The sequence below is a fragment of the Triplophysa dalaica genome, chromosome 21 (assembly GCF_015846415.1).
Source record: "Triplophysa dalaica isolate WHDGS20190420 chromosome 21, ASM1584641v1, whole genome shotgun sequence".
Lineage (NCBI taxonomy): Eukaryota > Metazoa > Chordata > Actinopteri > Cypriniformes > Nemacheilidae > Triplophysa > Triplophysa dalaica.
Window position 1 is genome coordinate 4,224,054 of NC_079562.1, and position 27,242 is coordinate 4,251,295.

The window sequence follows — 27,242 nt, forward strand, 5'->3', positions numbered from 1 at the left end:
TAAAGACGTTTTATTAACAGCGTCAAGTCTTTTATTATGAAATACTGAACTTCCGTGAAGCGTACGTCAACAACAGAATAAAGAGGGTTTTTGTTTCACAGAAAAATCAGCCGTATATGGTTTAATGTGCATTATTTAATGCATTATGTGTCGATATCGGTAAGTGACACAGTACGATCATGTATTTTTATTTATTGCTTTAATCCTTGACCTGGAGTGTAGATTTTAACAAGAGGCACGGATGTAACGATGCATAACGTTGCACAGATTTGTCTGCTGTCATGAAGTATCGAGCTGACGTCTTTAAAAATATACTAAAACAGGGTACAAGATTGGCATTGTCATGTGACCTAAAAGAATTTAAACTCGTGCTCTTTAAAGACAAAGTCAATACATAACATGTTCAATTCTTGCTTTATTTACTCAGCCTCATGTTACGTGTGAATCGATGTGTATTATTATTTTATTTCTTTCTCATTGTGAAAAGTTAATGTGGATTGGGCCTGGCTTGTTTGTAACACCGTTACGTTGCCAGTTGTGCATTTTTGAAGCCTTTACGATAACAGATTGAAATTTCAGATCTGTCAAATAAGATACACATATCTGTCTATCTATAAAATAGGATGCCAATATTGTGCAAAACATTATCAAATAAAGGCTGCCACGATTCAGAAATTTGTCTGGTTATACATTTTCTAATAAACAATTGTTATTATGGTGACTAACTTCCATTGAATGGAAACATAACTAGACATTTCTCAAAATATCTTCTTTTGTTTTACACAGAGAGTCACAAACAGGTTTTGAACTACCTGAGGGTGAATAAATAATAACAGAAATATGATTTCTCTCTTTAACAAATCTTATGAATTTGTTTCCATTACAGAGGGCATGATCTGGGATTCAGAACACTGCTTTCCTTCGACAAGGCTGAAGAAAGAGCATCCTGACCTGTTTTGTGGATGTTGATATAAAGCCATGGATGTCCTGCGGGTGCTATCAGTCACCATGGGAAGGATAAGCACGTTCAGATCTTATCAGATCGTATTGCTCCTGGCTGCAGCTATGGCGGTGGTAGCGTTCTACTACTTTGGCTCAGAAAAGCAAAACTTCTCCAGCACCACGAAACGGATCAAGGAAACACAAGCGAGTCACAACACCAACCGTGACGATGCAGATCTTTCTTTAGACATCAGGTCGGGACAAGCAGAAAGCAGGCACGGAAGTCGAGATGATTTGGAGGAGAAGCCACAGAGAATCAAGCGCTTCCATGCCCTCATGATGTTCACAAAGGTTAACAAGAGCTTGAACTTGCAGAATAAGTTTCAGGTGGCCATGCGTTCCTTGGCCAAACACGGACGCTTTCTGGAGGACGAGGTGCTGGTTCTTCATTTCGTCTCGGATGTTGGGAGTCAGGAGATAGGAGAAAGGATGCTCCAGGAACATCTGCTGGATGCAACCTTCCTGTATGAGGTGTGTTTGGCCACAGATTGGTCTATTTCATATTTACATGTCTGAAATATTCTTGGCATGGAAATCGAAATAAGTTTGGTTCACTTTTCTTGCATTCGGTGGTTCTTGTTACTTAAATCAAAATCTAAATGACTAATAAATAGTTAATATTTGTGGTAAAACGGAATGAATGCCATGTTGTTGATTATCGCACAATGCTTCTTCAATGCAACACGCATTTGACCACTCTAGACCTGATGTGAGCTTTTCATCATATTAAAGCTATGAATTCAGTCTTCCCAACCCCTCTTGAGTGGGTTTTTTTATAATAGAGTGGTTCTCTCTTGTTAAAATACAGTAAGAAATGTTGTGGCTACACAGAGAAAAGCACTTTTACTAAAGACACCAGATGGCAGTGCAGGACAGCAGAGATGTGACAGAGACCCTCCCACAGAGCCCCACATCACAGGACCAGCGAGGTCACACCGCAGATGTTTCCTTTTCATCTGCCCATATAACAATAACATGTAGCTCTCATCCACCACATGCTCCCTTAGGATAGATCAGACTAGTTCATGGTGTACTGTAAAACAGAATTTGGTGTTTTTCATCCAAAACACTGGTGGTAGTTGGGGAAAAATTCTGTCTTTGACTTTCTTTTGCATACTACTAAGGATATTTTGAAGGAACGTTGTAAACCGAACAAAACTGGCACCCAATGAGAAAACTACTCGGACATTTTCAAAATATCTTCTTTTGTGTTCCTGAAAGAGTTTCTGAAATGATGACAGATTTTTTATTTTGGGTTTTATTATCCCTAAATTAACCTGGCCTAGTTCGAGCATGTGTATCGTGATTTACCAGATCCTTGCGGTTATAAAAGACTCTAACAAAAATCACTGATCCGGCTAATGCACACCAACCTCTGTAGTGAAGATCCTGCATCAAAGCAGCAACTTCATCCTGGCAACATCCCGGTTGCTGGGCATTAGCGGGCACCATTCCTCTATCCCAGGGCTGACGGATGAACTGTGTACTCAGTTTAGCAGAGATACAGAGAGCTGACTAAAGTGCATATTACCTTTCTTTAATCCAGCGCTTTTCAACACACAAACTGGACACGCATCATAAGATAATGAGCATCTGGCTTAATGCAACATCCATTAAAAATAAACTCTGACCCCTCTAGCATGCAGTATTTGATTAATGCAGTTTTACATCTGTTTTACCCCCAACCTACCACACAGACAGCAGTGCTTAGGATTCACAGTCACTGTGGGCACAAACACAACGCTGTGGGCACACAAACAAACACCCACACCGTCTCCCACATGACGAATGATGAATCAGACACATGTGGCTATAGGGAATAGGGGATGGTGCCGGCAGCTGCTCAGGGCGTCATTTTTGTTGCTCAATGAGCGTGATTCTTGTTAGTTTGAACAACCAGGGTTTGATGTGTTGGTTTAAACAGACAGATTTATGTTTTGTAAGTGGACCATTGTGGTTCCCCTATTCTCCACAAGAATATTTGAAGCCCTCCACTCGCAGTGACTACACAATAAAATATTCTAGTGATTGGCATAACTATAGAGATATATTTTTGTTACAAAAATTATGTAAGAAATTTTATTTTTACATTTATTTAATTTTATTCTGTTACATGTTTTATTTAATTTTAATTTAGGTTTTAATTTTATTTTTTTTATTTTATTTTATTATTATTATTTATTTTTTATTTGTTTATCTCTTCTTATCTTATATTTAACTTGCTTTGAGGCTCTCTTTATAGTGTTTTTTTAATATGATATAGGGTCCAAAAAGTCTAGACCATTTACATGTACATTTTCAGAAAACGACTTTATAAAGATTGAATGACCAGGTAGAGCTGCTCAGAATGCACATAAATGACCAGAAGCCTTGGAGCTGTGAGCCCCTGTGAGCATTAACATTGACAGCCTTTGGTATCAAAACACCGCTGTAATTATTCTTGAGTACTTCATGTGCAAGTAATAGAGATTACAGTGAGCTATGGATGAATTCCTGGAAGGTTTAGCTGCGGCCTCATGCAGTTCACCATTTATTCAACCCAACTAACATCTTGTTTGAAGTCTTTATTATTCTTTCATCACTTCTTTGGAAGTCAAATATCTTGAGATGCTTCTTTGAGCTTCGCAAGGGCAGACGTGAATTGTTTTCTTTCTGTTATGTCTTACTGCTTCTAAATTATTTACCGGTGATTTCAACTAAAGCTTTGCAAAAAATAAACTATTTTAACAGTATTGAACAGGCTGCTTGATATTTTTGGAGCATTTTTTTGTATTTTACCTCAAAAGAGATTCTGCAATGTTTGTAGGATGCTTGGCAAAATTCATTGACTTCCTCAATAGACCACTTCTCAAAATGTAAACGGTAGTCCCAAAGCACTTCTGGTTTCATTATTATTTTTTCAATCTTACATGTATAATTCAATTTAAACATTTTTTAAAACATTTTTTTATAAAAGATCTGTTGCATTTTGTTGAAACATTTTATTTGTATGCAGTTAAAAAATGGTTCTTGTGGACCAACGTTCACCCACCATCTTCCGAAGTGGAAGTGCTTAATGTTTCTTAAATCTGATCTTGTACCGAATTAGCTTTTCTGTTGTCGCTAGACCGAAGGTGGAATTCTTCATGGCAGAAAGATATATTACCCCTGGAATCAAAACGTTAATGCGAAATCTGTGATGAATGAATTTCCCCCAATCCTCTTTGCAGCTAGAGAAAGATATGCATTATCTGATTGCATGAGTCGAGTTGACTGCAGAGCTTTGTATTGCGGAGCAGGATTAGAGGGTCGAGAACAGCAGACAAACACAGGTATTGTGTGTTTCCAGTGGAGGGAACAGTAAATGAAGACCGTTGAGGTTCACTGGTGAACATCTGAGAATTAGACCTACATGGCAGGAAGGTTTAAGACCCCAGTGAAGGGCAGAAATCCAGATCCCTTCTGTTCACTCGTGCATAAACCTCACAGATGGCCCATTCCCTAGTCATGCATACACGCATATTTTCATCTCTCAAGTTTTGTCTTGCTTTTGTCTAAATTTGGAGTACTAACTTAAACCACACATATACAAAAAACGTATACATCTGTATGAATGCATTTGAGATTTACATGACCTTGACATTGATCTACCAGTTCAGTTATGCTATGTATTATTAATGCTTTTTTGTTCAAATAAATATTGAACATGTCCATAAAACCTTACCCCAGGTCACAGCAGAAAGTTTATAATGATAAATGAGAATGTTGGGTTGGGTTGTGTTGGGTTGTGTTGGGTTGTGTTGGGTTGTGTTGGGTTGTGTTGGATTGTGTTGGGTTGAGTTGGGTTGAGTTGACTTGTGTTGTGTTGAGCAAAATAGCATTTGATGTTCAACCCATGTGAAGTTAAGGATGCAAATAAAATAAAACATGTTTTAGAGAGACAGTTAGAGATACAGAAGCAAAAGTTAAGTCTTACTTATTCTGTGTAACAAAAGTGTTGGACGTTATAATTTAATCTGTCATATACTCTGCTAAGATTGTAGTTATAGGTCTACATTTTAACACAATCATTCTCTTGACTCTTCCAGGTGGTGTTTCATAATGTGGATACACTTACAGAGAAGTTATTCCCCATTGTAGAAGCTATGCAGAAGCACTTCAGCGCAGGGTCTGGTGCGTACTACAGCGACGCCATCTTCTTCCTGTCTGTGGCAATGCACCGAATAATGCCTGCAGGTGAGCCATCAACTGAAAGGGAAAGTGTGTGCTCTCTGTGATATATCAGATATACCAAAATATGTTTTAATGACAGGAAATCTATCGTATTAAAAATCATTTGTAAGATGCTTTCAAAGCTAAATGAATTCATGTATATCTGATGTCTTTACTAAAGATAATTATTAACCCTGATTAAATTTAGACATCCTCACATTTGCTTAAAGGCCACATTCCCCGCGATCCCATTTTTCAACCTTTAGTATTGTGTAATCTTGCTGTTAGAACTTTAACAATACCTGCAAAATGATAAATCTCAAAGTTCATTGCCAAGCGAGATATTGTCTTGAACCGAATTCGCTTTTCAAGGACTACAGAGAACAGCTGAAATCGGATTACAGCCCTTAACTTCCCGGGTACATGATGTCACTTTTCTGAGTGCTTTTAATAACCTCTGCCCAAAGGAATATGCCAAAAAAGGGGCGAGGCCTTCCTTAGAGAAGAGGAAGGGCAACTGGTGTAGTGTTTGGTTATCAGAGATTGTAAGCATTTGAATGAGCTACGCTCTAAACTACTTTCACTTTCATCACAGTCCTACAGCTGTTAATAAGAATTCAGCTACACAATTTAAATGATGAAGTGAAGTTGACGCCATTGTTACTGTGTATTGCTAAAGTCCAAAGCTTATGAATACACATGCACTGAAGCGGAAGCTCGCTGATATGATATGGTTGGGACCTCTTCACACACATACGCTAAGTGAAAATCACAAAAGACCTGGTCAGCTTTAATAATTAGAGCATTTCTGAAGGAGGGACTTTATATAGACAGGAAGAAATTCAGTCTATTTGTTAGAAGAGGGACAGCGGTGAACAATAGACTTGAAATACAGTATGTGTTATATAAAGCGTTTTTTGAAATTATAAACATGTAGATCCATTAATAAACACCCATAAAACATAATCAAAGCCTCTAAAATAGCAAAAGACTGGCTCCTTTAACCCAGGTTTTCCATTAAATAGCGGCAGCTACAGAACACATGTTTGTTTAAACTTCCCTTCATACTTCCTGCAGCACATTCTAACCGTGTTTTCTAAAGGTCAGTACATTTGGCCATCCTGACTGCACCCCTCTCCATCAGTCAGCCAATGAAAGGATTTGGACACGAGGCCGCCGGTGGTGTCAGATGTACAGACTCGCTCGCAGGTGTTATACTGGCATAACGCACAGTGAGGGGAGGGGGTTGTTGGGTGGTCGATCGTCCTCGGTGACACCATTCACAGCTCTCTCTTTACATTTACATTTAGGCATTTGGCAGACGCTTTTATCCAAAGCGACTTACATTGCTTTATCCTATACATTTTACATAGGTATTTGCAATCCTCTGGGATCGAACCCACAACCTTGCGTTGGTAATGCAATGCTCTTTCCACTGAGCTACAGGAAAGCTTTGTCTTCTGGCCCCTGCAGCTGGGTTTTTACATAGACAAATGGGTTTACTTGCACACTAGATGTAAATCCCAGGGCTCTGTCGATCTAACAGATCAGTCAATAAGAGAGACATTGGAGGATAGGAATTGAGTGTTTGATGGGTCATTTAGGTTTGTGGCCTTGTCTTGTTCTGTGCCAGCCACCGTAGCACTTCGAAAGGGAGGTGTGGAGTGAGGTTTTGGTTGTAATAGGCAAACTCACCACTAGGTGACACTAAATTTCATACACTGGACCTTTAAGAGATAACTAGTTGTTAGTTTGCTGTAGATAAAAGATGTATAGTTGTGACTCTTTCAAGAGAAAAATATAGTTAAACTTAATAATATCATACAAAAGTTAAAGTCTGTTGGTCTGATCTGGTTCTGGTGTTGTGTTTTCGTTAAGCAGTGACCTTTAAAGACATGCAGAAATTAATTCACCTCAGACAACACCGCACCAGAAAGCCCTGAAGATGGGACCTGTGAAAAATAAAGTTTTTTTTCAAGCGACAGTAGCCTTTTGGAAAGGCTGTAAATACCAAGAAATCTGTTTCCTTGAAAGCAACTGGAGTGAGGCCTGCCGGGTTGATCGGTCGATTTGTTTGCGAATCTCTCTGGTGGTTTTGTTCTTTCTTCAAATGATTCATTACAGTGTTTGGAAATCGATCACATTGTGCTGTTTGGTTTGTATTTTTATCTGTGTTTTTTTATCTGAAAGTGAATTGTTCGTGGAGAGTTAAATGTCTTCAATACTAATTGTTTCAGTTGGTTTTCTAGTCTGTGAGTATTGTTGTGGACCGTTTATATCGGCAGGGGTGCTAAAGCAAGAAAGTTGAAGCGATGTGTGTGTTTGCTTTTGTGAGCTGGGGAGATCTTGAAATTGACCAGAAGAAAGAGTAAAAAAAACGTGAAAATATCATTTTTCATGGCTGTGTTGTTACCTGTGGAAAGACCTTTTTTATGAAAGTCAGACAAACAAGTACGTCTGTGCATTTTGAGTTTTAATGTGGGTCATTTAAATGGAAATTTCACAGGTGTTTACAGAGTCAAGGCCATTTCACACAATTTTATATAACGTATTGTCCAGAAACACATTTTCAAGTTTAAGCACACACACTTGTGCGGACTTTGTCAGCATTGATTCTTGTTTTTGCGTCCCGTTGTTTCCTCAGGCTCAGATTGACCAATTTTCTTGACCCAGCATAAGTGCTGTGATCCAGTGTGCTAGATTGTACGTTTTTGGAATAAAAAAACATGAGCGATTATTTGAATTGATGAATTTTGTGTCTCTTTCTTTACATCCTTTTTTGATTGTCTGCTTTATTTGTAGTCCTTCGGGTTAGTCTTCAATCTTATATCAGCTATTTATTAAGTCATGACCTACTGACTGGTTGTTTAGATGAACCTCGAGGAATTCGGTCCTCATTATGTCCGGTGAAGGTCCATCTGCTCGCATGACTCTCTCTCTCGCCCACAGGGTATGTTCCAGTCATCGACTCTCTAACAACATGGCCGGTCAATATAGAGGCTGAATAAATGAGGCCCAATTGTCCGACTGACACTATTCATCTCAATTTGGACCATGATACCTAGAAATCCCACTGAGGAAATGTTTTGATTCCTAGTTCATTAAAATGGAGCCCATCGAACCCATGACCTTTTTGATGTTAATGCAATGCTCTGCCAAGTAAACTCAAGACATCAAATGTCAGCATTTTGCAACAAAACACAATGTCATCTCTTACATTGCCTGCATGACCTGTCACATGGTTATGAAAACCCTATCCAAAGAGTTTTTCTTGAACCGTGATCTCTCAAAGCGTGTGATCTTTTGTGCCAGAGGATGTAATGTTTTTAGCCACGTCAGGATGGTTATGATTGTTGTCCCGTTGCTGTTAGAAACATTATTTTTTTGTGGTGTTTGTTGAACGTTTAATAAGATGCTTGATCTGTATCAGCTCAGGCTTGTGTTAAATCACACTTTGTGTTGTAGGAGGCAAGAAGTGCGAAGACGTAATCCACAGAGAACAGATGGAAATCCACCTGCTTCCTAGTTTAGTGAAGATCTTATTATTAAGTGGATTATTGTGCCTGTTACTAATTCAACCAAGCTTGATATACTCACTTAAAATCACTTAAAAACAAGTTTCTCATGATCTTAAAAATATTTTAATTTGTAGGTGTATGTTTATAATGTTTGAAATTACTTTTGAAGACAAAAATATATTGTCAACACAACAATTTCCTTAAAAAAATATATTTTATTTTCAAATAGCCTAGATTGCCTAAGACAAAGACTACCTTAAGACTGTAGTACACTACAAGACTTTTGCTCAGATTTTGCCCAAATTTTCAGTGTGGACTTTGCAGAAAGTTTGCACTAGTCTGCAGATACTCTCATGTAGTGTGTGATGCCCTGTTTTTTTAAAAATCTGTTCAGATTTTAAAAGTCTTATAGTGTATTTCAGACTTAAGATACATTTCTCGTAAGGGGGAATTTAAAAATAAACCTTAAACGCTTTCTGCAGCTGTGTTGCTTTTTTGTGGCGTTGCCAGGGTGAATCGTAATATCAGAGCTACATTGATCATGGCTTTTTTTAATCGTGGTGCACGTGCTTATCTCAGGGTAAGCCTACCTAGAGTTGATTAAACTAACTCAAATCGGCTGTTCTGAAACCAAAAATTCAAAGTTTATCATCTCAAAGTAAATCAACTCAGAGTTTGAGGTTTAACCTGGAGTTGGTTGAACCTTCTTATTAAAACGGCCCCAGCATAGATGAAAAATCCTTCAAAACGGTTAAAAAAGTTTGCAAGGTAATCGTTTAGGCAAAGGGTGACAAATTGGAAGATGCTTCATTTTTTTTTAGATCTTTTTGTTTGCTTTCCTAACAACATTCTTCTCCAAGTTACAATTCTGTTATTTCATGCTTTTGATGGGTTTACTATTATTTTAAAATATGGAAAAACATATAAACGAGTAAAGATCCTAAACTTTCCTGTTTTCTTAAACTTTTGCTTCCCATCCTAATACGGTTCTTGAATGTAATACATTTTCTCTGGGAAAACCTAATGAAACTTGGTTTAGCTAAACAGTTTTCGGTTTTATTTGTAGTACAATAGCCATAGTTCAGCCACGATATTTGTAGTAAAACTATGGAAATATAAATAATAGTCAATCGGCCAAAAACATGACATAACAAAATCAAGGTTCATTTTTTCTAATGAGACTATGGGAAAAGCTAAAAGCTACACAATGGTCCTGGTAAACGCAAATATAGCCCTACCTTTACAAAACACATTTCTTTTTTAGATGTGTTATGGTGCGTCTCAAGATCACCAGGGTATATTTGAAAGTGCTCATGTAGGTGTTTCAAAGTGCCATAATGTTCCATATGACTGCGTTTGTATGTTTTCAGCCATGACTCTCCCTGTACCCTTGGGCCATGCTGGGACTCATGAACTTCAAGTTAAACTCTGTTTCTCGAAAGCCCCGATCGCTCATTGCTGCTCAAAGCTGAGATGAATTAGATCAGCTTCAAAGGCACATTTGAATCAGCTTGTCCACATTCCCTTCAGTCCACACTGAGCGTCTGAGGCTCATGCTGCCCACAGTGATGGGACATCTTTTGATCTGGTGTGCTTTGTCATTGGGATTTTATGGTTGGAAATTTGAAACGATGGTGTAAATGATTCTCGTTTAACCTAAATGTATTAAAGCTGCTGCCTCTTTATCTCAGTTTGAAACAAAATCGTAGGTGTTGAAGTCAAATGGCGTTGAACTGACTATTCTTACTCAATAGGTCAACTTATAAATCATTATTATAAGCTCACTGCTGTGATTAGTTGTTTTACATGTACTTCAAAATAAGTTATTTTTGTTTAGTTAAAAATAAATAAGCAATTGCAGCTTTCGTTTTATACATTTGGATTTGCCACCAGTGCTACTAGTGGCGACAAATGGAATTGCACAAAAAATGTATGAACTGATGTAAGAATTCCAAGTGATATTGATCATTTTTATGATGTTGGTTGATTATAATAATAATAGTTATTGTTTTTGTTTTTATGAACAGTTTTAGGATGGCTGATTTTGCCATCGATGTTTGTCTTGAAACATAGAAATACAGTTTGCACTTACTAAACTATGGTTTCATCCGATGTATGCACGTGGCCCGAAGTTAACTTCAGGTCTGTGTTTGGCTATAATAGATCAATTAATGTCATTTTTACTTTATATTTATATTATATTGTATATTAATCGTTTAAAAACTATTTAACGTCTACACCTCAAAAGGAAGTTAAGTTTGGTCCACATGACTTTTGTTAATGGTGTTACTGCTGAAACCTTCTATAGCGTATAAACAATTGGAAAAAGTCTGACCACAAGTTTTAAGAAATTAACTTCTAAATGACCTGCATTATAATTCTCTGTGCATTAAACTCCGACACTGAAAGTATTGTAACAAAAAATCACATCAGATCTTTGTTCTGTTTTGGACTGACAGGAATTCGAGGATGCATGTATTGCTCAGGATTACCATCTGTCTATAGATGTGCTGAGTTTGTGTTTTATAAATTCCCGGTCTGTGTTTTATTCCGGCTCATAATGTGGTCAACTTGGTCACTCTCTCTTCATTGTTCTAATTACAACAGGCAGCGTTCAGGCCCCTATGTTTTGCTTTCCGATTGTGTTTCATTGTCCACACTGCCTCCGTTCCACAATGGTTTATCCATAGTGTTGTCTTGAGCACTTTGTTGAGAATGAAGTGTCAGGTTGGACTTCACAAGAGACCATGTGATGTGAGAAATCCTGGAGTATGATCTCGTTCCCTACTTTGCTATTTCTGTTGACGTTAACAGAAATATTTTAGCTTTTTGCATCAATGCGCTTGAAATGTAATGATGCACTTTTTATAATGTGAAGGAAATTCGTTGTCAAGTGCAAAACATTTTTTCTTTAAGGTCAAGGTGAAGGAGATTTATAACATAGTTGTGTATATGATGTAAAATGAGGTCATTCTGAGTTGTTATGACTGATTTTCTGTACTTTTTTCTTTCTTATGTCCTCTAGAAATAAAGAGAATTGTTCAGCTGGATCTGGATCTCAAGTATAGAAGCAACATAAGAGACCTCTTCCTAGAGTTCAAGCATTTTTCTCCTGAAGCTGTCATTGGAATCGCACGAGAGATGCAGCCGGTTTACAGGTAGGTTTGCGGAAAAAGTACACTCTTTTACATCCATTTCTGATGTATTTTTCAAATATGGCAAAGAACTGAAAGTGCTGCTTGATCCTGAATTTGGCAGGACGATAACATTGGCATCCCCGTCACGATTATAGAGTCGACCACAGTTTGAACAAAAGCACTTTCTTTAAGACTAAAAGAGACTTTGGACAACCTGTGCTTCTGGTTCACACAACATTCTGAACACAACAGCCAGTCGGTTCTGGAAGGTTCACACTGTGGTCAAAACTGGGCCACATTTGCAGTTCGATGGTGGACTGACAGTCACGTGACTTCGGCTTTTTAAAAAACGCTACATAAAGCTTTAGTGTTCGGTCCATGAAACATGATGAGACAGCTGAGATTTGTGATAGGAACTCACAAAAGAGGTTGTTTTCCTGGTTGCTGTTTGCAAGGGTGTCTTTCTGGGGTTTTGTGTGTGTGTTTGTGAAAGAGGAAGGGAAAAGCTCTACGGGGTGCTTGTGGCCTTAAAAAAACCCCAACAAACCCACATGCTTCTCATAAGGATGTAGGGGATTTTATTTTGCCTCCAATAGGGGTGGGGGAAACTATATTTATATTTTAAAGTATTGCTGTGAAATTGTGTCACTTAAAATAGTTGTTCATGCCATCCCAGATGTATGTCTCTCTGTAATAAGCAAATCTGAGCGATACATTTTAATGTCTTTAGTTCTTGTGTGTCTTGTGACAAAATATGGATTTGACAACTTGTTACCTGACGAGTGAGAACCAATGAGATTTTGAGATTTTAGTGAATTTTCATTTGTGCTGTTGCTTTAACGATTTTATAGCAAGAGTAACATATTTGCTTGCTACGTATTTCACAGAAATATTGTTGGGTTAGGTTAGGTTATTGACCACCAATCTGACCAAGTTTGTGAAGTTATTTTTGACAGTTATTTATTTGTGAAATCATAACTGGCACCAAGTTGAGATATATTATGCAAAGCACTGCAGTCTGTCCAACTGAGGGGAAAAAAGAGAAACAAGTATCAGATCAAAATTAAACATTACCAAATCACAGTAACAATCGTATCATGTTACTCAGAGGTGACATATTTTGGTAGGCTAACCCGGAAGAAAGCACCCCGCTGGTTTCCAATAACGAAAGCCTGTCCATTTTTGACATTTGGAAGATCACAAAAAATAAGCTCTGTGATTAAAGGTTTATGATGTTTACAAGGTTATCGAGATAATCTTTTCAAATGAACACAACATTTGTTACTTTTGAAGCCGATATACAATCGCCAGAAGTAAAAAGGTAACACGATGCTATAAACAGACTACACTCAAGGTCTCTCGATTTCAACGTCACCATCACCTCAAAGCCTTGGACAAGTCTTTCAAACTTTTTTAAAAACATCTTCCCTGGTAAAATACTACTCCGTGAAGGAATCCTCATCTATGTTTTAAGAGAGTTTGATGACGTCTAACCTTACCGCCAAAGGAAATCACATGCGGGTTATAATTGGTGTTTTACGTCATAGATTAAAAAAGTGAAAATATTTAGAGGTTTTGTTTACCATCAACCCAGTCAAAAGACCTATAGACTTTGGAGCGATGGAACTTAAATCCTAACTTGCTTTGGGGTTTTGGACACAAAAATACGTCATCTCTGAGCCTCCCTATTGTGACCTAGATTAATATTTTTGCTGATGGCAGCAGGGCAGTTTTTGATGGTCAAGCCGTTTTTCCACTTCATAAATCTTTCAGTTTCTGTTTATGCTCACTTATGTATGAGCTACAGCTACGATTACCTTTATCTTCAAATGTGAGGTGTCAAGATCCAGACGATTGAGCATAACAGACAGACTGACATGTTTGTTTATCAGAGCAATGTTGATGTTGATTAATGAGCAATTACCATTGCACTTCACTGGCTGTGTTATGTAGCACTAGATGGCGCTGTAGGCAGCTGCTCGGTTGTGACGGCACTTTGTTTCTTTCATTTTTGTTGAATGTTGTTTCTCTTTTTATTTGTCCAATATTCTCGTCACCCTGGTTTACCTCAAAGTTCTAGCTAAATTTATAAGAAAACAATGCCTTTGTAGAAAGCAATTCAGTATGTTGAATAATGCACATTGTACAGTAAGAATGTTTCAACTCAAATCAAAATGACATCTGCCTTTATTTATTTTTGTGATAAGTAGCTTTATATAAAGCATGATCGTGTTCAGTCAGTGGTCAATATTGCAAGAAAGAAAAAAAGATGTCTTGAATATCTTTAGGAAACTTGAATTATTGATTTTCTTGTTTATTTATATTATTCTGATATTGACCATCTGACAGCGCATGCTGTCTATTATGTAGGTTAATAAAGAAATGTGCATGAAAATAATTTGAGGTGAAATAATGTAAACACTGTGTATCAATACAAGGGATATGAAACTAAAACCGAATTTAACAGGAATTCCTAACTTTTTTGCGAGTTGGCTTATTCGTTCAATGAGAATCGTTCAAAAAGAAAAGCAATACTGAAGCCCCTCGCCTAATCCCACCCCGAAACCTAAACAGCACTGGCACGGAAGCAGATCATATTAACACGTATAAGGTGGTACAAATCGATACAAATTAGCCCCCTCATAAAATAGTTACATATTCCTTTGAGATTGTGTTATAAACTATAATTTTGTTAAATATGCATTGATTGTTTGAGACACCAGGCAAATAAAGAGTTTAAAATGATCAATATTTGCACAAAAATATCTGAGTGCGGAATGTCAGGTATTCCAGAGCACCACGCGCTTGCATATTTAAGTAAGCAGCACATCTGTTTAAATGAACAGAAACTTTATATAATGTATCTTGGTGGGTTAAAATGAAAATCAATCAATCAGATTTCCTTCTTATCGCCCTGTTCACTTTCCAGACAGAATAGACAAGTAACCTAATTCTTAAAGCTGTCTTGGTGGCGATCAAACTTTCCGTAGCTGTTCGAGAAACTGATATCATTTCTGGAAAAAGGAAATGAGCAACGCTGATGGAAAAATGGTTCCCTTGTGGGCTTCACAATAGAGTGCGAGTTTTCCACAACAGTTCTCTTGACTAAACACACAACCACGCAAACACTTGTCAAAAAGCATAATCAGCCATTGAGATGTGTCTACCGTACGTCAGCACGGGATTTGGTGATAAGATCTGCCACCTGTGCCACACAATGACCCACAAGGCCACGGTAACCAACGTCAAGTCTCGTCCAAGCCTTCCGTCCGGGTGGTACATGCACATGTTACATGTTTTGTTTTCAATGCTCCCAAGGCTTGTAGTTTCCACTGATGCATCATGTTTGAACGTCTCAAATCTCTGAAGTGCTTGATCTTTTCCTTGTGTTGTTGCAGCTGAGGCTGAGAAAACAGCAGGCCGAAGATAGCCGCTGCACTTTTTTTATCATCTACTTGTTTTTTGCCGGTGAAGAGCTTTTTTAGCTAATGACGTGGAAGCAAACGATATAGCAAACTCTAGCAATCGTACGTCTAAAATGTAAACATTCTCCTACAAGATACAAAGCTTTAAAGTCACAAATATCACATGCTCTATTTTTACAGCGTCACAGTTTAAGTAAAAACGAATAGACCTAAAATTCTCGCGCCACAAAACCGCATATTAAACACCAATCATTAAAAATCTGCATTTGTTCAGTTGCATTGCATGAAAACATCTACTTGACTCTTTCACCGCCAGCCTTTTAAAAAAAAAGTTGCCATCCTATGCCAGCGTTTTTAACATTTTCACCAAACTTTAATGGCTCACAGTACATTTTCAGTAAAGAATATATGGACAAAGAATTTGTCCAATGAAAGAACAGAGTCTAGGCTTTTAAAAAAAAGAAATCGTATTCTTCTATCTTCATTTGTTCTTTTTTATCACTCCTTAGATGTGGGTAGGTTTCTTCAAAAATGCATCACTTTGATTAAACAGCTGGGATAATTCACGTTTTTCGCCTAGATTAAACTCAGAACAATCATTAAAAACCGATAAGAAATATACGTTCTAGTTTCTGGGATTCTGTACTTTTTCCCAAAGGTGTGCAATAGCGCCACCTGCTGTACAACAATACAAACACTGATTGTCGTAATAACTTGTCTTTGGCGGGGAACCGTTTTTTTAAATAACGAGATAACTCGTCAATGGCGGTAAAAGAGTTAATGAATAAATGCGCATTGTATATTTGCACAATGTATAAAATCTTGGCTGTCTTTAATCTTTAGCTCACTTACTATTAAAAATTTTGGTCAGTGGTGAGTTGATATAAAAAAAATTATAAAAACAGATAGAAGTTATAAGTTTAAATTGCTTAACTTATTTTGATGAGTTTAAGTCATTAAAAAAGTTGGAATAACTTGCAAAGCCAGGTGGATTTTACTAACAAATTTATCATTACGGTACATGTAATGATGTAATGTCTGAACGGAGCAATTGAGAGCGAGAGTTGCGTCAACTCCGTTGACTCCTATGGAACAGTTTTTTCACAGCGATGGCAGTTCATGGAGGCTCTCACCTGTTCGCAGAAGTTAATAGTAACTCACGGAGCTGCGGCTAAACAGAGCGATAGGGACAAACTTTTAACCCATTTAAAGATGCAAGTCATTTAATGAATAAAAATATGAAAGAAATAAAGCATTTAAAGAGAAAACATAACTTCCTGGAACTATCTGCAGGCTTCATGAATCACGTCACCATCGAAAACTTTGAACTTCCGTTGCTCTGTGTTTGAAGGGGTCTTAGAAGTTAACAGAATCTGCTAGAGCTCAGGATCTCTGGAGCCCTTGTATCTTGTTTGTGAGCCTCACCCTTCCCCCGGCCTCTTCTGACAAGGGGGAGAAATGGTGCTAGGCAGGATGCCAAAAGGTCTGGAATCCTATCCGAGCACACGGCTCAGAATCAGTGCAAACATCCACCAGCTAACAACATCTAATTCATTATAATGAAATAAAATCACGTCATCAAATGCAACATTTCTAAAACTTTATATTACTTTACATCATCCTTAAACGTGATTTCTTATTCATGTCTGATTATTAGAGGTGGAGTTAAAGACGACAGTTCCCGTTATTCCACACTCCTTCACAGCGTCGTAAGCTACGCCGTTGTTGTTGTTTTGAACATATCTGAATGTTTGTCCTCTAGTGGCGGATTTTACATATAGCGCCTTTAAATTGCACTTAGGTGTAAGTAAAATGAAGTCAGGAGAGGACGAAAATCTAATCCCGTAAATGTAACATTTGAATTCCTGAGAGGAGCAGATGGGGTAAAAAGGCACATAAATTGAATGGCACTTTTTTTTTAACAGAACACTCATTTGGCGAGGAAGTTACGGCATTATTGTTTAAATATTTTATTGTGTAATATAGCATTGTGTTTTATGTCCTTGAGCAAATACACTTAACATTGGGGTATTGTTGATTTTGTAATAAGTATACTCTATAACATATATACTGTCTAAATTAAAAATGTTGAAAAAATGGAACAAAATTTGCAGTTGTCACAACTTTCTGATGATAAACTTTACATACAGATTTTGTGTTGCCAATGCTCTGTATTGTTTAGGTATTCCCCCTAAAATACATTGAGAAGTGTTTCTTAGAGGTGTTACTGTTTGATGTGTTAGAAATCTTGTTATCTGACAGAAGGCAGACAGGAATGTAGGTTATTGTCTAGGTTTTTTCATACCTGCTAAACTTATTGTGTGTACATCCTATTCCAAACACAAACACGACGGGTCAGGATCCAAAGGCTGTTTGTAAGCAAACGTCTCGGGTGTGAGGGACAGGATGTCGCGTACTTAACGCATACCGTGATGTATGAATGGGTAGTCTGTTTTATAGCCTGTGTATTGCATCCAAATGTCAACGATAGACAGAAGGACTTAGTTTAATGCAAAAAATTGCTCTGTTTGCCATAATTTGTTAAGACAATAGAACAGAAATACACCTGTTTTGAACATTGGAACACATTTACCATTTAGCAGTAATGTTCTTTGTGTCTTTCTGTATGTCTGTGAATGTGCATGTACTGTATGTACAGCATAAGTGTATCGTGAAGCCTGTGGTTCTGATGTGGTCTTTTGAGTGTTCCCCTGTCATTTCCTCTGCTGCGAGTTGTGAAGTGCTCACCCGCTGTCTTCATTAATTACAGCACCGCACCGTGTCCTCTTACTGCCTTCAGAGGACCATTCAAACCCTGCGAGTCTATTACTTCACATGCATTCAAATGAAAGCCACTTACACACTTCAGCTCTATAGCCTTCGTTTGGGTCTTGCCAACTGCAGGGAATAAATCTTAAATGAATTCTAGGTCATTATAAAGTCAGAATGTTTAATGACAGTTCAATGCATCGTTTATGGAATTTAATAAGTTTTAATAGCTGCAGTAAGTCAGTGATTATTGTCAGCCAGTCATTATGGAAGGGATAATGCACATCTAGCTGGTTGTTATCGCAGAATAAAAGATTTCGGGTTAATGATTGCGACATGCGTAATGTTGCACACAAAATACGATTCTTTTATTAGCTCAATTGTAATAAATGCAAACTCTCGACAAAGAATACCAGTTTGTAAGCTGCTTCAAGCCAGAACATAAACATGCAATTTGGTTCAATAATTTATGCCATCATTTACTTAACATTAAATTGTTCCAAACCTGTGTGACTTTCTTTGTTCTGCTGAACACAAAAGAAGATATTTGGAAGAATGTTCTGAGGCACTATTGACTACCATAGTAGTTTCTTCCCTACTGTGATAGTCAACAGTGCCCCAGAACTGTTTGGTTGCAAACATTCTTCCAAATATCTTTCTTTATGTTCAGCAGAACTTTATGCTAGCTCGAAACAACTTGAGGGTGAATAAAATATGTCAGAATTTTCCTTTTTGGGTGAATTTAAGAGCATTTTTTTTTTTTTGCGTACCTATTTCTTTGTAGAAATGTGTTATACACTGTATGTGTTATACACATTTCTGACAGGCTAGGCATGGTCGGCTAGTACAGTATTGTCTATAATTAAATGTTTAAAATGACAAAACAATGCTGTTTCCATTTCTTATCGGTTGCTGTGTTTAACCGTGAGAAATGTGTTTCTCCAGCGTGGAATGAAAGTTTCAGACGCAGAAATTTTGCAGTGTTTGCACAAGCACGAAACAAATCTGGCTCAGCTGGGCATCATTTGTCATTAATTTCAACATGTGCGGATTTTGCAATCTTATTAGATTCGGAGGATACCTGGAATTCCTTCTTGTCTGATGTAGATTTCTTTGAAATGTCAGTTTAATATGTTGGCTAAATTGGCACGCTGTGATATATTGAAAAGGAGTTGTCTCTCTCCATGCATGAGAAAGGTCAAATAAGTGTGTATGACAATTTCTATTATCAGTTAATCTTCGGTCAATTCTTTAAGGCAACAAATGAATAAAATAAATAAATAAATACAATTTATTCTGCTTTAATTTGACCAAGTATCACTGCTTCAACGTTTTAAGCCTTTTTTTCTGGAAGAACTGTTGAAATTGTGAGAGGCACTATGAACTTGTCTTTGTTTTGTTTTTGTGGGCTTGTTTTTCAAATTCCAGTCATACTGCCTAATCTTTCCTGAACGTCTTTCTCATAAAGTATTGAAATATCAATCTGTGCTGTGAGTTTCAAGCTAACGCCAGGAGTTTTTTTTTCAGGATAGGAAGTGATTACAGAAACAGTCAGGGCTTCTGGTTATGCTGACAGACCTCCTGTCCTTACAAACAGATTTCTATCAGTGCTCACGTGTAACCAGGCTTTGTCCCGCCTCAGGGGCTGTAAATTAAGGAGAGCTACCGTTAAAATTCCACGTCCGGTACATAAACACTGGCTTTGGAACTGCGTCATTTACCGCATTTGTGGCCATCCTGCTCTCACTTACTGTATGCGGTTCCACGTCATAAGCTCTTTGTGTCCCCCCATAGCCTCTGGTCTGCATGAGTCCTCTGTGTTCTTTTGCCTTTAGCTTTGACGCTGTTTGGAAAAGAAGGTGCTCTTATTTTCTGAACCACTTGTCCTTACTCCTGACGTAAACATTATCACAGATGTGATAAATTATGTTTGCGGGGTTGACGGTGTGTGCAGGGCTACTGCGTCATTTAGCCGATTTAACTTTGGCAGAAGTAGTGTGGAGAGAAAATTATGCTTTTGTAGATGTTATAAATGATTGCAAGCCCAAATTTTTATCTGCTTGGCTAGACCACCACACATGCATGTGTTGTTTGTGGTTTTTACCATCAAACGTTGGGTTAAGGATGACTGAAAATGATCGCTAGATCAAGGATTATTGTTATCTCTTCTGTATGTGGTTCATGATCCAAAAAAGTTATGTAAACATAAACTGATGACATACATGAAATCTCTCAGTTTGGTTTATTCCTTGATCTCACTTGTTGGATTTCAAAGTGAATTGACTTGTATATTTCCCATCTGTCTCAATCTTTTCCCCTCCGTTCCGGTTAATGTGCGTTATAGGAATGAATAACATCCAGATAGTTAAGCAATATTAATTTAGTCGTCTAACGGTATCAGTGGAGAAATTTTGTATCAGTGCATCTCTATTCCAAACACACATCTTTTACATACATCTATACATACCAAGCTTTTTCTTAAACTGCAATAGTTCATGCAAAACCAAATATATAAACCAAATATATACAAAACCACAATATATAATATGACATAGATTAAAAAAGTGAGAATTAAAAAATATATATTACTATTAACAATATTTTTTCTTTTTTTGTGTGTTTCGCAGAAATATTCTACAGATTTGGAATGACATTAAGTTTGTGATTTGTGTTTCATTTCTGATGCCCATTTTGCTACTATATCACATATCTTACGCAAAACAAAAAGTATTCACTTTGAACTTTAGCCAAGACTTGGTCAAGATTAAGGTTTGCATGCTACATTTTAACCATCAGTAAACTTTTGAACTCCTGTTCCAGGAGCTCATCATCCAGGAGATATAAAACATGATGTTATAAAACATCCTTGTATGCACCGGTGTCTCTGCTTCTTTTGTATCTCATATATTTTTTCTAAAACTGATGGTCTAGAATGATTTTTTCATCTTCTACAGAGCATCTTGCATACTTCAGAGGAATCTGGCTTTTTATGTTTAGCAACCAAGTGTGGAATTTCTTATTTGATTTCGTCATGTGTGTAACGTATTTCTCTCCGTCCCTTGTTGTATTGTCGGCGTTGTCGTCTGTGCACGTGTTTTGTGTGATTCAGGGTTTTGTTTAGTTACTGTAACACGATTCAAGTATGGAAGGAAGGAGTCGGGAACCGGAAGACATTTAAACAAACATTTAATAAAGTAATAATAGCCGGCGGCCCCTCACGGACGACCGCCGGCGCAATAACATTAACATAAACATAAATACAAACACAAGTTCGGGCCCGGTCCTCTCTCTTCGACGGTCCGGTCGCTCGGTCGTTTTATATGCTCCCATCTCCTACGTGATTCGAGGCCGGTGTGCGCACAGCTGACGCTAATTCACAATTACTCACCGGACTCGAACCACGGTCTCGCCCCGCCTACTCTACTACAGTTACATAGGAGCAATTCACGTTATACCTCACATTACTGCACGCTGAAGCTTTTAACAGCCCTCTTAACACACTCCTTATTCAAATGACACCTCTTCATCTGGCATTATTCATAATTATTCATTAGCCTTTTTGTTTTGAAGCTGTTTTTTTAGCACACAGAGTCCAATTTGTTCCTGCGAAGCACTCAGATCTCCGAGGTTTTTTCTTTTCTTTCTTGAGAGCTGCTGTTTGACAGATTTCATTCTGGTGCTTGGCTTCCTCTGCACATTGTTTCTCTGGCAGGTGTGTGCTGAAGCTTCAGGCTCATTAGACTTCCTCAGAATGATTAAATAAGCAGGAAAAGATGAACAGGTGGAAGAAAGATGCAGAAATGTGGCTGTACAGGTGGTATGCCACCACGTCTGAAGACGACAGACAATTACAAAAATGTGCCTTGTAGATGTACATTATAGAATTTGTCATATATCTGAAATTAATTCGTTATAATATATTATAAAATTATAATTAATATTTTTTTAAATATATGATTTATAATTATTTTAAATATTTTAATGCTTAAAATATTGACCTCTATTGTAACCCGAGTGATTTTAAATATATTCAGCTCTTTTGAAAAACACAAGCAAAGATCGACTGGTTGCAGATTGTGGTGTTGCATCAGATCTGTTGCCGGTTTGCACACATGGTGTTTTTCAGCTGTAACTTAAGTACAGTTTTCAAAATCCAGTCATTCGTCCTGATCTTTGGTTCCGATTGAGAAACTATTCGTTATTGGCCAAGAAAATCATGATGTTGTAATCCCCGTGCTGTTTTCCAAACTCGGATGACATGGTTTATAGGAAATGTGTTTGTTTACGCATTACATGTATAAAACACTATATATCTTTAAGATGTTAAAAGGCAGTTGGAGATAAAGTAATTCCTGTAATAGTAGTGCGAGAGAAGGCAACCATCACTGTTATCATTTTTCATTTTATGGAAATGATGGGCTACAAATGTACGCTTGAGTCTATTCTGTCGCGTATGTCTTTCTAGAATTAGATGTCAAAAAATGTCTGTAGATGTTTTCTTGTTTGTCATCAGCTGTTGTAAGTACCCCTTCCTTCCTTCCTTTAGCTTGAGCCGTTGCATGTTCTGCAAAAAGTTCATCCAGTGTGCTGTAATGCACGTACATCCTCACAAATGCACAAAAAATTCTTACACTTACAGTAAATCTGTTTTTAAATGTGATAAAGCCACATGAGACCCTATCTGGAATTGAAGGAAGAGGTCATAACAAAGAGGTCAAGTTGACTGTTTTAAACTGACTCCGTTGACACAGGAAGTTGTCATTTGGCTGTGAAGCCACACCATCAATATGCTTTTACATGAAGAAGATGCCCGTTGTTTCTCATCTATAATGGACTCCGACTTCACAAATTTAATTTTTAGACTCTAAATAACTTGCTGTAAATGGGATCTTTCCAAAGCTGCAGACTGCAGTCATTGGGTGCTGCCCAGGCGTGCACACATCTTGACCCAGAGCGACTCAGCCATGCCCTTAGATCTCAGATGTAGAATCTTTCAGAGTGCTTTATCTCGGCATGAATGTTTAATTCGATGAAGACTCTCAGAGGATGTCCTAAATATTCTGTGTCATACCTTCTGGCTCAGAACCGCAGGAGCTGGTATTAAGCGACTATCTCTGCACAGAAGTGTGACAGTAATGTGTCTGTTTTGTTTTTATTTCGACATTTTTATTTCCGGGATTGCAAATTAATTCATGTTGGTACCCTCGGGCAATCCAAGATGTAGGTGACTTTTTTTCAAAAAGAAAAGGAAAAGTGAGTCAAAAAAGCAGATGGAAGCAACACAAAATAAGACCAGGAGGATGTAAAATGACCAAGATTATTTAAGCACGTCACATGCTAAACTTAAATAAATCAAGAAGAAATACTGATTTGAGCTTTTTTAACATTTATTATGGTTAACAATATATATGATGTACATTCAAGCTTAGTCTCAGTATTAGCATTAGCGCCATTACTCTTCAGTGAAGAAACACACAATGTCAGCTCTATCATAACCTAAGCAAGCACTGATCTTCTGAACGATAGTAACCACAAAACACAAAAACACAAACAGAATCTCTTCTAAATCGTAAAGACAACTAAACATAAACACTATCAAGTCTTTCATTTTATTGTTTATAAAATAGCACTTATTCACAAAAATTACTCTCCTTATGCTGTCGCCTGCAAAGCGTGCTGGGAACTCTTAAGACGGCGTCTATACTAGTGCTTCTTTTTTTTTAAACACAACTCTTGCTACGGTTATGCCTGGTGTTTAAACTACTCCGGAGTTTAGGACGCCCAAAAAAGCTGCAGACCTCGTTTTAGTTTGAAAACTCTGGGGTTGCGTTTGTGTAAACAGATGAAAACGGAGACTTTAGAATACGCAGCCGTAGTTGCCCACATTCGCTTACTGATTGGGTCGTCTGTATCATTGCATTTGCTTCCCTGATTTGTTAAGCCCCTGTCATACGAGCCATTAGGCGATAATGACCAGCCTCGCACCGTGTAGACCGTGTAAACAACACGCTTGTTTAACTTCAAGCTGCGCTGCGTGCACGAATCCACACGGTGACATTAACAAAACCAATGAATGTATTGGTTAACAAAATGATTAAGTAAAGATCCTTTATACAAGTGTAACTAAAATTAAGTTGAATTCACTCAATAATTTCTGCATTTGGAAGGACTAGATTTTTTCCATAATTTTAACTAAAGCTTTGGGAAAAAAAACAAACAAACATGAATTTTAACACAATTTTATTAAGTAAAGTTTACTCAATTCATTTCATGAAATTCACTACAACAAAGAATATTTTTTTACAGTTACAGTGTGTCTTCGTTTCTTTAAAAAACCAAAACACCTTAATGCTGCGTGATCTGTTATGTTGTCTGGTTTTACACATCAGTATAAAACATGTACCAAAGGTTTTGTGCTTCACGTCTGGAATCTGATGTCAAGTCACTGCAATGAGACTTCTTAGAGAAACAGGAAGCTCACAGACGTCTTTCATTATGGTTGCACCATTGGAGCGCAGACGGCCCCCGCTGACTCGTATTCACTCTTGTATTTGTTTACTTGTGTTCATGTTGACTTCGGCATTCATTCGCTCCCAGATACTCCTTTGAATGGAAGCTGCACTGAATCTCTAGGAGAAAGATTAAAGCCCTCTGCTTGTGTCATAGTCTGGTTGGGCTCTTCTGCTGTCAGATGAACGTTCCTGGTTCAGAAAGCTTTTTGTTGTTTTGGACTTCTTTTTAGGAGGGATTGAGAGGAAGCATCTCTGAGCTTCAGGAGACCTCCTCTACAGGAGGCATTGACTGGGGGATCAAAGCTAATGCCTTTGTTGTAGATGGTGTTTGTTAGGTGCAGTGCGCTGTGATGGACTGTCACAAGCCAGCATGAATGTGAAGAATAGTGTGTTGGAGATTTTCTGGATTTTTTACATACCACGGTTAAAAAGCCCTTAAGCTCACACTCTGTTCTTTGCTCTTATCGGCTGCTTTTTTGTATACGTAACCAAGCTTATTATAATTTTGTTTTCAGTTTGTTTGTTGTTATATTAATATGTTGAAATAGGTTTTATTTGTACATTTTTACATTAGTTGTCATGTTACTTTCAGTTAATAATTTTATTGCCTCAAATATTTTTATATTGGTTAACCTCGGATGTCCAAATTGATAAAATTGCTGTTATTTTAAATGAATTAATACTGTGTTGTCAAAGTTGACAAGAACTTTTTAATACTTTATATAAGTTAGATTTGCAAAACCCAGTGACAAACATATAGGGTGAATAATAATATCGATTTATGGTGAATATAAACTACTCACAAAATATGGAGACAGCAGTGATATATTATTCTCCTTCTTGATCGCCTTAATAACCTTTAAATATGTTTTCAAATTCTCATCTTTGCTTAAAAGAATGTTTTTTCTTTATTTATTTCAGACACACTTTCTGGCAATATCGCAAAGACAATCCCAAATCCCACGTTGGAGATCCTCCACCAGACGGTCTGCCCGGCTTCAACAGCGGAGTGATGCTTCTGAACCTCGACGCCATGCGTCGCTCAACTTTATACAACCAGCTTCTGGAGCCCAAGCGGGTGACGCAGTTCGCCGAAAAGTTCCACTTTCGGGGTCATCTGGGAGATCAGGACTTCTTCACCATGATCGGTATGGAGCACGGGGAGCTGTTTTACCCACTGGCCTGCGGTTGGAACCGACAGCTGTGCACATGGTGGAGGGATCACGGGTATGGGGATGTTTTCCAGCTGTATTATCAATGTGATGGGCCGGTCCACATCTTCCATGGCAACTGCAATTCTCCCATACCTGATGACTGAGTGTGAACCATGACGGAAAGATTCCCAAAGATCCAAAATTCAGACACATTTATTCCCAGATCAGTATTACTCAATATACTATGATTCTTCGCAGTTTGAAGTACGCTGCTTTTTCCTTCCCATGATTCCTTTGTGCACATGTGCAGCTCTTGCAGACTGTCAGTGGAGATCACATTAACTCATCTTTCTAATGCACTAATTTACCCTGATATTACCTTGTTTTACACTGTAATTGGCTAATGAGAGGTGGCTGCATAACAGTGAACACATTGCACATTGACTTGGAAATGAAATTTCTCTGTGATGTATGAGTGAATCTGAAAAGCTAAAATAGCATCTAGAACATCTGAGTATCGGTGTCGTTTTGAGGTCCGATCTTGCTGTGGCGCTCTGATCCGCCTGAGAAATAGGAAGTTGGATTGAGGGGATATTCAAAACATATACAAGAGATTTTAGAGGGCAGAGCTGTCTGTTGTGGTTGGCTGGCACTTATCGAGCAATGCTGCTCTTGGCAAACCTCTGCAGAATTCTGCGAAACGTTAGTAATAACCTCCGCAATGTCAAATCAACAGGGCGGAGAAACAGAGGATCTCCCTCGACCCTGCGCTGCTTTGTAATAGGTATTCGTGGGTGTTGCCAGGCTTTTGTGAGATCCCACACTAAACTCTATTGTGTCAATAGGCCGATATTGTGAAGCGAGGAACAAGCATGTCTTGGGGGTTTTCCGTTAATTAGTTTTTTGTTTTAGTGGGAATGCAGTTGTGTTTTGTCTAGCTGGTTCTGTGTGAGTCATTTTAGACTTTGATGAATTGATGTTGTTCTACTTTAGCCTGATCAAATGAAAGGCTTAATGTTAGTCATTGAACTGGTGGTCCAATCTCTTGCATTCGCACACAGTTTATATTATTATATTTTCATATAAAATGAAACTGTTGTTTATGAGATTTCTTTGTAAATCATTTGAATGGTTCAATTCATTGGGACAAGCAAGGTAGAATTTACACTGCGATCCGATTTGCTCGTATGGGACCCATTGCTTGTAATTGGTTTACACGTATCATATGCTTTTGTTGGAGTTGTTATGTGACTTTTATGTATGATTTTTCTTTCACAGGAACCACTCAGGAAATGCTGACTGGGTGAATTTTTAGTGGATTTATTGTGAGAAAGTTTCATATAATTTTTGCATTGTTTTCCTTTTCTTAAATATTGAATGTAAAACAAATATATCTGTCTACATATGTTGTCATAAAAACTGGATGTATTAACATCAACGAATCGAATTCAAATGAAGAGGTACCATATTTTTGAGATATCAAAAATGGCTTGTATTAAAGCTCAGAATAAAATGTCTAGTAATTACTTGTAAA

At 37.7% G+C, this 27,242-nt stretch overlaps 1 protein-coding gene across 1 annotated transcript; it reads left to right on the forward strand.

Moving 5' to 3' along the window:
- Positions 1 to 49: 49 nt before the first annotated feature.
- On the forward strand, positions 50 to 27,242 carry xxylt1 (xyloside xylosyltransferase 1). The gene is made up of 5 exons (XM_056734101.1): positions 50 to 159; positions 887 to 1,473; positions 5,070 to 5,217; positions 11,737 to 11,869; positions 25,476 to 27,242. Exons 2-5 carry the CDS (start codon positions 979 to 981, stop codon positions 25,870 to 25,872), a joined length of 1,173 nt encoding a protein of 390 aa, XP_056590079.1. The 5' UTR covers positions 50 to 159; positions 887 to 978; the 3' UTR covers positions 25,873 to 27,242.